The sequence below is a fragment of the Papio anubis genome, chromosome 6 (genome assembly GCF_008728515.1).
Source record: "Papio anubis isolate 15944 chromosome 6, Panubis1.0, whole genome shotgun sequence".
Lineage (NCBI taxonomy): Eukaryota > Metazoa > Chordata > Mammalia > Primates > Cercopithecidae > Papio > Papio anubis.
In genome coordinates this window covers 59087362-59097782 of record NC_044981.1, presented here as the reverse complement: position 1 = coordinate 59097782, position 10421 = coordinate 59087362, and the positions used below count along the sequence as shown (strand labels likewise).

General features: G+C 34.9%; 1 protein-coding gene across 8 annotated transcripts in view; it reads right to left on the bottom strand.

Annotated features, from left to right (window-relative positions):
• Window positions 1-5551: 5551 nt before the first annotated feature.
• The window catches only part of PHF3 (PHD finger protein 3), an 86254-nt gene continuing 81384 nt past the window's right edge, over window positions 5552-10421 (bottom strand). For all 8 annotated transcript variants that reach the window (XM_009205435.4, XM_021936785.2, XM_021936783.2 and 5 more), the window contains 2 exons: window positions 9676-9871; window positions 5552-9456 (listed from right to left, as the gene is read on the bottom strand). In XM_009205435.4, the coding sequence (XP_009203699.3) occupies window positions 7334-9456; window positions 9676-9871 (2319 nt within the window). In that variant the 3' untranslated portion in view covers window positions 5552-7333. The remainder of the gene's footprint in view (window positions 9457-9675; window positions 9872-10421) is intronic.

Sequence of the window (10421 nt, the reverse complement as noted above, 5' to 3'; positions counted from 1 at the left end):
ATGGATGGGAATAGCTCAAAATGAAGAAAATGATTTTCTAGCAATTGGTCTCCATAATCAGACCTTGAAAATAGCAGTTAACTTAGGAGAAAGAATCTCTGTGCCTATGAGCTATAACAATGGCACATTCTGTTGTAATAAATGGCACCATGTAATTGTAATTCAAAATCAGACTCTTATCAAGGCCTACGTAAATAACAGTCTAATTCTTTCCGAGGATATTGATCCACATAAAAACTTTGTTGCTCTAAACTATGAAGGCATTTGTTATCTAGGGGGTTTTGAATATGGTCGAAAGGTAAATATCGTTACTCAAGAGATTTTTAAAACCAATTTTGTTGGCAAAATTAAAGATGTTGTATTTTTTCAGGATCCAAAAAAAATTGAACTAATTAAATTAGAAGGATACAATGTTTATGATGGAGATGAACAAAATGAAGTTACGTAAGTTAACACTAGAGATTTTAGTACACACTATATATAAATGCAGTTATTTTGATAGTTATTTCTTTGGTACATTGCTCACGGGGAATCAACTGTTTACTATTACCTGAAATAGTCTAAATGCTAACATATCTTTTTGGTAGGATTGTAAAATGTCACTGAAGGTTCTGATTGTTTTTCCTACATCTAATTTATCTGTATATATTTTGACTCATGTTTTAACTCCATTAGTTCATTCAGTGCTTATTCACGGAATGTGCTTATTCACTTTGCTTATTCACTTTTTACCTATCCCTAATGCTTAAATTTTAAAATGAATGTGTAAACACAATTTTAAAAATCAATGTGTAAACTGAACTTTAAAATGTTGGGAATGAATTAGGGATAGGTACAAATAGGAAAAAGTCAAGTTATTAATCAAAGTAAAAATAAAATTTATACAAAGCAATGTAACCATATTGTATTACATGGCTTAGCTACAACTATTTGTATGATTCAACGATGTAAAACTTGAACATAGATTTAAACCAAAAATTATTGCATGAATGTAGAAAGAGACGGTGAGAGAAAAGGAGAACAGGCTGGTAAGAGCTAAATCCTTATCTTTTATAGTAAGACATTAATAGATATTACAGTATGTGCAACTTAAAAAATAGCATATGCATATCACAAACATGAAGGCAAATATCCTAAATATCTAAAAGAATTAAAAATGGTTGCCTCTGGAGAGAAGAGTAGTGCAGAGGCCTGTTGTTTTTATTTATAAACCTTGTAGAACTATTTGGCTTTTTAAAACTATGTACTCATATTAACTGATCAAATTAAAAAATTAACCTTAATTTGTGTTTAACTGCTTTCAAGTCTACAGATCTCAAAATTGGGCATAAAATAGGTTCTAAACAATGCCACAGGAAATTACTGTCCTAACAATTTAGTACTGTTGATAGCATAACTTGAAAAAGTATTTTTCCCAAAACAGTTATTGATACAATTGTGAACAGAATTTTCACTTCCCACTCCCAGTCCACCACTGCAGATTGGAAAGCAGTTATTGCTGTTGTTACCCGACATTTTCTGAGTTTGATATGTGTGACAATTTTGCCACTTGACAACCAGCAACATATGACTGACTTGGTGAACTACCAGGTAGAATAGGTCATCTGGAGAAAAAAAATCTTAATAATAAACAGCATGTAATGTTCAAAAAGAAAAGTATGTAATTAATCATCAAGTAATTCGAGAAAAGAATTTACAAAAAGTAAGAGCTGATGAATACACATTTAACTTCTGTGCAGATTCCAATCTATACAAAGTAACTAGGAGTAATTTATCATTCAAAAAATATTACAGATTTTTGTCTTATTTTAGCCACTCCATTCATTCCAATCAAAAGGCTACAGACATTCCTAAAAGGACCTAGGACCAGAGTTAAGAATGTCGACACCATTTGACAGGGCACAAATGTTTCCAAACATACAGTTCATATTAACACTAGGAAGTGTGAGGGTAGAATATAAGGTAGAATTGCAGAATGTTTACACATTGATTCAACGGTTTGTTTTTTAACAGAAACCACTCAAGACAACTCCATCAAATTTTGCTGAAAAACTGTTACCTAAACTGGTATTGGTCCATATTACTGCATTTAACTTTGGAGATACTTACACCATAAGGATAAATGCTCTAAAGAAATTCCTTTTGGCAGCTAGTAATCAAATCTAACCTTTCAGAAAATGCACGTCATGTATAAAAAGAAGGCTGTTTTATAAAAGCTTACAAAATCTTCAAAGAAACTGCCTGAATCACACTCCCATCATATTAGGTCACTTGTTCTCTCATAATAAAGTATGCCTTTTCTTTAAAATAGCACTTCCCAAAGTATGGTCCAAGAACCCCTGAGATATTTTCAAGGAATCCAGAGTCCTCCCTTTCCCAAAAACGAATGAACATATTAACAGATTTTCTTCATATATTTCAAATAAAACGACATACTACAAAACACTGAATGCAGAGCACGTAAGAGAATCCAGCCTTACGTTAGAAATTGGAAATATGCAAAAATGAAGACAATGACACTCTTCTTACTAGTTTGGAAGCTAACATTTATATAAATGTTGTATTAACAGATGAGATTATCATTAATAAATATTTTTAATGTTTATCATTTGACTTTCTTAGTATGCTAATGATATAAACCATATAAACAAAAGCTTTGGCATTTTCCATTTCTAAGAGTGTAAGGGGTCTTGAAACCAAAAGTTTGAGAATTGCTGCCTTAAAGCTTTTCACAGTTGCAATTTTATGTTCAGATTTTATAGCTTGTCTTCTACCTGTAATCTCCACAAAATTGGAACCTTCCCATTTTGCTCATCATTGAATTCCAAATGCAGAAAATTGTGCTTGCAGAATAGGCACACAATATTTAGGAACTGAAAACTGCTGCCTATTCTCCCATAAATCAAAATGACTTGAAAAATATATTTTTCACCTTAAAACCCTGCAAACTTCATGTAACAAATTAACATTATTCCTGCTTCCAATTTTGCTACCCTGGTGATGATGGTGTTGATGATTTCCTATGTGAAATGCTTTTCCAGTATGAAATAAAAATGACTGCTACAGAAAGACTTTTAAGGTAATTTTACTATAAATGTCACGAGGTTTCTCAAAGTGTTGAATGTAAACGGAACATTTTTATAAAATAAGGTGCAGTAATATTTACCTTTTCAGTCTCCTTTTAAAGAATAAGTTCCTGAAAAAAAAAATTACGTTGAGGACAAAATTATCTTAAAATAAGTATCTTTAAAAGACAGCTTGGGCTAACATATACATATATATACACACATATATATACACACATGGACATGCACACAATTATTACATAGAAAAAGTATTTTGGGGCTATTTGGAGTTATATTGGATTCATTGTCCTTTAGTGCTTAGGCTATTTCCCTCAATGACTCTGCTCTGCATCTATCTATAAGATGAAACTTGACAGGGTGAACTCAAGCTTTCAAAGGACTTCTAGCTACTGATCTAATATTTGTTTTCAACTCAACTACTTTCTTGTTCTACGTATTAACTACTATAATTCTTTGTGAAACAGAAATCAAAGAATTAGGGTGTTTGGCACCTTTTTAAAAGCAGTAACCAATTTTATTTGCAATTTGCTTTAAGAGACAGAAATAAACCTGATTATGTATACAGTTCTTTGTAGTCATTAGTAAGTTGTAGCCTGACCAGTGTTACAGGGATCTGAGAAGATGAGCACAGTACAACTAGTATATCCAAATATTAAAATACTGATTTACTAAGATCTGGTTCACTATCAAGCTCTCATAATGCATTTCAGTGGTTCATAAACTTTAAAAACACAGCTACTATTAAAAACTTGGGAACAACAAAGTTACCTGTTAAGGGGTAGTTTTAACACACACGTTAACATGGAGGGGCTTCTCACTCCAATTTCTTCTCTACTGCTGGTGTTATTGTTCTTACATTTTTAACATGTATTTACTATAGCCTTAACTATTCTATAAAGATTTAAGATTAATTCACCCACAATAAGCTACAATTAGTGAGTCAAGGGCTGTGGAAGATGATGGCCCCCCAAAAGATGTCTACACCCCAATCCTTGGAATACCTGTAAATACATTAGGTTACATGATAATAGGGAATTAAGGTCACAGATGGAATATAAGTTGCTAATCAGCTGACTTTAAAATAGGAAGATTACCCTGGATTATCTGGTTGGGGTCAACAATGTAACAAGGGTCCTTTGTAGAAGAGGGAATCAGAAGGGAAGGTCAGAGATAGTAGAGAAAGACTGGGTCCCATATTGCTGTCTTTAAATATGGAAAAAGGGATCATGAGCCAAGGAAATTGGGTGCCCTCTAGAAGACAGAAACCAAGGCCAAAATAAAAAAAGGGAATCTCCCCGAAAGCCTCCAGAAAATGAATGCATCTTGCTGACATCTTGATCTTACCCAGTGAGATCTGCATAGACTTCTGATCCACAGAACCGTAAGATCATAAATTTGTGTGGTTTTAAGCCACTACACTTGTAGTGATTCATCACAGCAGCAATAGAAAACAGGAACAGAGAATTAGGATTTGTGATTAAATTTTGCAAATCTGTACAAAATAACTTACAGGTTTTTGGTTATGTCTTCTGGCTCACGCTGAAGAGTTGGGTTGCTCAGTGAAGGGTTTCTGACAGTTCGGTGGAATGCAAAGCAAGAGGGCTATGAAAGGTATATATGATCCAGGCTTTTGTTTCTTTTCCTCATTCTTAATTCTCAGAGCACAATTGCTAAGCACATGGACTGTAGAGAAAAGGACAACTGAGCTAGGATCCCTGCTCTGACAACAGCAGGATAACCTGGCCAAGTTTCCCAACTTCTCTAAGTTCCAAATTCCTCAGCTCTAAGCCTTCACCTTTGAGTTGACCAATGTTTATACTAAGTGCTCAAAACCAGGGATGCCTTACAGAGGGCTCATGGACGCTTTCTGATTGCCACAAAGATCACATGGGGTGAACTTTACAGGTACTGAGATGCCCTGGTACTTTTACCTAATAGAGGTATGCATTCACTGTCTTAAGATGACTCTTAAGTTTTTTTAAGTGTACAACTTTTTTTAAGGAGCAGGTTTTTCTTGAAACAGGAGAAACTGAAAGATGAAATTCATGTAATTCACTAGTTTGTATAAGGCTAGTTGTACCTGGGACTGAGAATGGCTTTGGATCTACTACTCGTTGAAAACTCTGCTTATTTTCCTTTTTTTTCCTCAAAAGGAAAACCTCAAATAGTTAATATGACCATACTTTTCCTACTCTCCACACAATGTTTCAGTCGATCAGCGGTTACAAGATCTGTCTCTAACCCCAAGAGATGCTCATCCCTAATAGGAGGCTATATGGGCCTTGCTATTTTAAAAACATGTATCAAGATTCAATCAGATCTGATTAAAGAATTTTAGATATGTAGAAGAAACTATTAGCTAAGAGGTGATCAAAAACTGACCTAAAAGCTTGTTTTCATTCATTAACCCATTATTTTTTACTTTCATCTTGCAAAAGAAATCTGGAGTCTGATAATACCTCAACCAGTAAAGGTAGATGTACTGATGACATATACATTTGAAATTGAAAAACTAATGTTTTTGTTTTTAATGTGTAAAACCCTGACAGCAATTTCTTTGTACTGGTGCAAATTATGACTTAGATTTTGTTTTGTTTGGGAATTTGTTTTCTAACAAGTTAATTTCCAAAAGAAAAGTGGACCAAAGTTAAACGGGCTTTATTTAAACACAAGTCCTCTGTTTTAGAACTTTATGACGACAAATTTCAGAGGATAAAGTAGGGAAAAAAGTACTGCAAGTCATTGCAAATTAGATAGAATGTTTGGTTCCGAATTTTCTCCCTTCTCTCCAGCAAAAACAACAAGGATAATTCTGTTTCAAAACCAATTTTTAACTCTAATCTTTAAGTTCTTTAGGAAAACAATCAATCTTGATTTTGTGGAATTATTTATATTTTTCTTCATTAATACAGGTAAGTAAATATACTGAGTTCTCTTTGTTTTTTGGGAGGTTTTTTTTTTTTTTTTTTTTGTCAGCATCATTTGATAGCTCTTGCTTTAAATTACAGCCATCAAAACCATGTGTTTTAGGGTTTAAATAAATTTAGATTTGAATTAATAGTTTTCATATGTTTTTTTTTTCAAGTAAAACTAGTATACGAAACTGTACAGTTACTTTACAAATTAGGCTAAATCACATTTTATAAAAAGATTCAAAACATATTTCTCTTCAAGTTCTGTGGTCTTTAATTTTAATGATGAGTGAGTCAGAGTACCAAACTGTGATGGTGTAAAAGTTTTCAGAAACTTACCTAAAAGGGGGCTATAGCTGCACAGTGTTTCACAAGTAGTTCTAAATTCTAGCCTCTTTAGAACTACACAATTCATCTCAGCCTATAATTTAAGATTTTAAAAAATTGTTTTTCCCCTCACCTAATGCCTGACATAGATAGCTATATCTATATGTTCTTGGCTGAGTAATGAAAAATCAATGGTTGAAGGTAATTAAAGCTTTAAAGAAGAAATTCTTTTACTACTGAATTTCAAGTCACACACACAAAATAGGTGAGAAATTCTTTTATCATATTTAGAATCAAAATATCCCTTAAAATATTTACATTTTACAGTAAAAAGGATAGCAAAACACAAGATCATGTACAAGCTTAAGTATTCAAGTTTCTGAAGAGCCAAAAATGAAAATGAAAACAATGACCTACCACAAAGCTGTAGTACATGGTAATAAATGACTTCAATGAGTGCAGATTAAAGCAATAAAAGTACCCCTTGGGCTTCTGATTCTTGGTCAAAAACTGCTCAACTAAATGATTAGCATAATCTGATTATGAAGTTGTTTGGATTTTTGTTGCTCCTCTACAGTTTCTTTAAAAACAGTGCAATTTAAAACAAACTTACAGAGCCACACATTACTCCCAAATTAGTCATTATATAAAGGACATTCACTAGAGGCAGTAAATATATTCCATAGTTAACCATATTTACCAATTAAGGAATAAAACTAAAATTTCTAAGCCTTTATTGCATATTAATAAAACAAATCTTTGAATATACAGCAATGTAAAATTTTTAAAAATATTAAATTCCTATAACTAGGGACAGTTGGTATGAAGAAGGGATGATGAGCACTGGTACAGGACACTCTGCACCAACACATAGAATTTACTGTTCTGCAAATGACTGATAGTAAAAATTTTAAAGATGGCACAATCCTAGCAGGCAATCTTTCTTTTGTTTACAAGATACAACATTTAACAGTTATTTAAATGTAATCCTGAAGCAGCCTGCAAATTTTACCTTTTGCTTTTAGTTCTGTCAGTGTGGTCCCTATCTTTGTGGTACCTATCCCTGTCCTTTTCTCCTTCTCTATGTTTACTTTTTTCTCGTTCTTTGTCCTTCTCATAGTCTTCACTTTTAGGTTTATCTGGCTTCTTGTCTACACTCCTACTATCTCTGCTTGCTTTTCCATCTGTTCCTCGATCACCATGTGATAACCGTGCCCTCTCTTTATCTTTATGCCCTTCCTCCCTGCTTTTTCTGTCTCTGTCCTTGTCTTGGCTTCTGTCTCTGCGTCTATGCCTTTCAGATTCTTGCTCCCATTCCTTTTCATGTCGCTCTCTTTTCAAGTGGTGTGAATCACTATAAAATCTCTGGCGGTCCCCTTTACCCCTATTAAATGGCCTATCCAGTTGCTGTTGGTCTTGCCTACCCCAAGGGTCACTATGGCGCCTTTCTGGTCTCCGAACGTCTTTAACCTGGTAAAAATTCTGTGGGCCTATATACCTTGATGCTTGTGAGAGAGGACCCATCATACGCTGTGGCTGACCTGGGAGATGAACAACAGGTGGCCAGGGAACCATGGGATTTTGAGCAAAGCCAAAGCCTGGAGGGGGAAGTAATGGAGGTGGCAAATGTGGTGGAAATCCAAACATGCTTTGTGGGGGAAAATTAGGAGGCCCTGGAAATGGAAATCCAGGTGGGCTAGATTTCAGATGCTGAAGGCTGGGCTGCTGTGGCCTCATGGGTGAAAAGTTTGTACTTGTTCTGGGGCTGGTGCTTCTGGAAGTAAAGGTGATGCTTTTAGAAGGAAATTCTGATGGACACGTGTTTCCAACTTCAAAATGAGATGTCGCTACTGCTGATCCTCTTCGAAATGGGTGCACAGTTTCAATATTTTGCATTAAAATATCTTCCTGTAAGGGTTTTGCTTGTTCTGCCAGAGAAGTCTGTATGTTTTCTACTGATGGCGAGTTTTGTGCAACTTTTAAATTGTCACTGTGCTGAACACATGAGTTTTTCTCTACAGAACACAACTTTTCCTCTACATTCATTTGTTCTGTTAAGTGCTCCTTGTTGTGTGACAGACCAGGAAGGATATGTTTTTCTCCATTCCTGCAACTATCTCCATCTTTGCTTTCTGAAGTAGTTACAGGCTGACTTCGTCCTGCTGCTTGCCTAGGATCCCTTTTCAGGTTGATAAACTGTGGAGACCTTGTATTAGCAACAGGGTTTTCACTACAGCTCACATTACCATCTATGTTTCCTTTTCCTACATTAGATCTGCATGGAGAACTATTTGAAGTCTGGTTATCTTGCAAATTATTCTCTTGATCTTCCTGAAGCTGTCTTTTTAATGTTTTCTCTTTACTCTCCACAGTTTCCTCTTGTTTTGACTGAATCGATAAATTTGTTAAAAATGCTTCTGTAGAAACATCTGGTGGTTTACCTCTGAGACTAAGACTCGTCAAAGGCCCTGCAGAAATGGAAGAGGATCCTACTATTGATGTTTCTTCTCCTATTACTGCTGACTTATCTGTGGATTCTGAAAGATTATCTACTTTAACTTTTATCTCCTTGTTTTCACTATCAGTGACTTCCACATTATCTATTTTTTCTGTTTTTGAGTTGGTCTGCTCATTTAAAAATGGAATTTCTTTAAGAGTGTTTTGTTCCATCACTGACTGAGCCTGGTCATATACTTGACCAGCGGTGCCCAAAAGGCTTTGAAGTATATCATCCACAGGAAGAGGTTTATTTGCTAATTCCAGAGTAGTAGGTTGATTTTCCCAGCCAATCAATACGCCAGGAAGAAATCTTAAAGGTTTTGGTGGCTCATGTTTGGTGACTTCCATTAAAGGTTCAACTGCTGCTGGAAGGTCTTCCTGAAGATTCTGCTGAGGTTTATTTCTCTGCTTGTGTAATACAGTTGTAAAGGAATTAAAAAAGTCATTTTCTTCCTCTGGTGCTTCTTCTGTAGAAACTTCTATTTTACTTTTTTTATCAGGTGGCAATGCTATTGGTGCACTTTCAGGAGTCTCAGCTATATGACTCGTACTAGCAGAGGCACTGTGCTGCCTCTTCAGTTTCTGACGAATAATTAAGCCCAACAATAGATTAGGTCTATGCAGTTCAAGCCCTGTATAAAACCAAAAACATTAATTCATTATTTTTGATCATTGCAAAAAAGGGTAAAATTCTGCCTCTAACTTATTACAGGATATTAAATGATGCCTGGCCCTGTAAAGCCATCTCTAGACGGCTGGATCCTGAGAAAGAAGGCAGAATCAGTCTTTTCACTCTGGTCCCACCTCCCATGTTATTTCATTCTTATCCTATTATTAAAACGTATACCTACCAGGTCCATCAAAAGGCACAAGAGGGTGTGGAATTTTATCTGTGGCACCCAAAGGAATAAGGTACATATCTTTAACCTGCTTCATGTTGTTAGCAGCTACTCCATAGCGCTTTCTGCTACTGAAGTATGCAAAGAGCAAAGTATAAGAAATTTGATCTTCTTCAGTTACTGGTGTGAAGCGAACCACACAAATTTCCTGTTCAAGAAAAGAACAAATGATTGTTTAAGATAATAAGCTAAAGAGTATCTTGGTTTTAAAACTATTTCTCAATTAGTAATAATCTACTGAACTTTATAATGATAGTACCAAGTAACATGGTTTACCAACTTAAATACAGAAGAGAATATTAAAAGGAAGTAACTCTTAAGAAAAGATCTTTACTGATCCACTGATGGATTTGTTTTATCTGATGGCTTACACTTCTTAGGGAAACGTAAAGAAATGGAGTCCCAAGGTGATTAACGACTTTTATGAAGGTGACAGATACAACTGTGTCAGTGGCAGAGATAATACTGAAACCCAAGTCTTCTAATATCTATACTATATCGTGATTTCCAATGCTGTAACCTCCACAAAGGGCTGCCTATGTTCTTGACCCACTGGGAACTCAAAGCACCCAATACTTCCAGCCTACTATACATTTATATACACAACAGAAAAATCCACTAATAATCCAGTTACTAGGCACTGAACTTAGAAATAAAAAGGGCTGGATGAAGAGACCTTAAACACATATAGACCATAA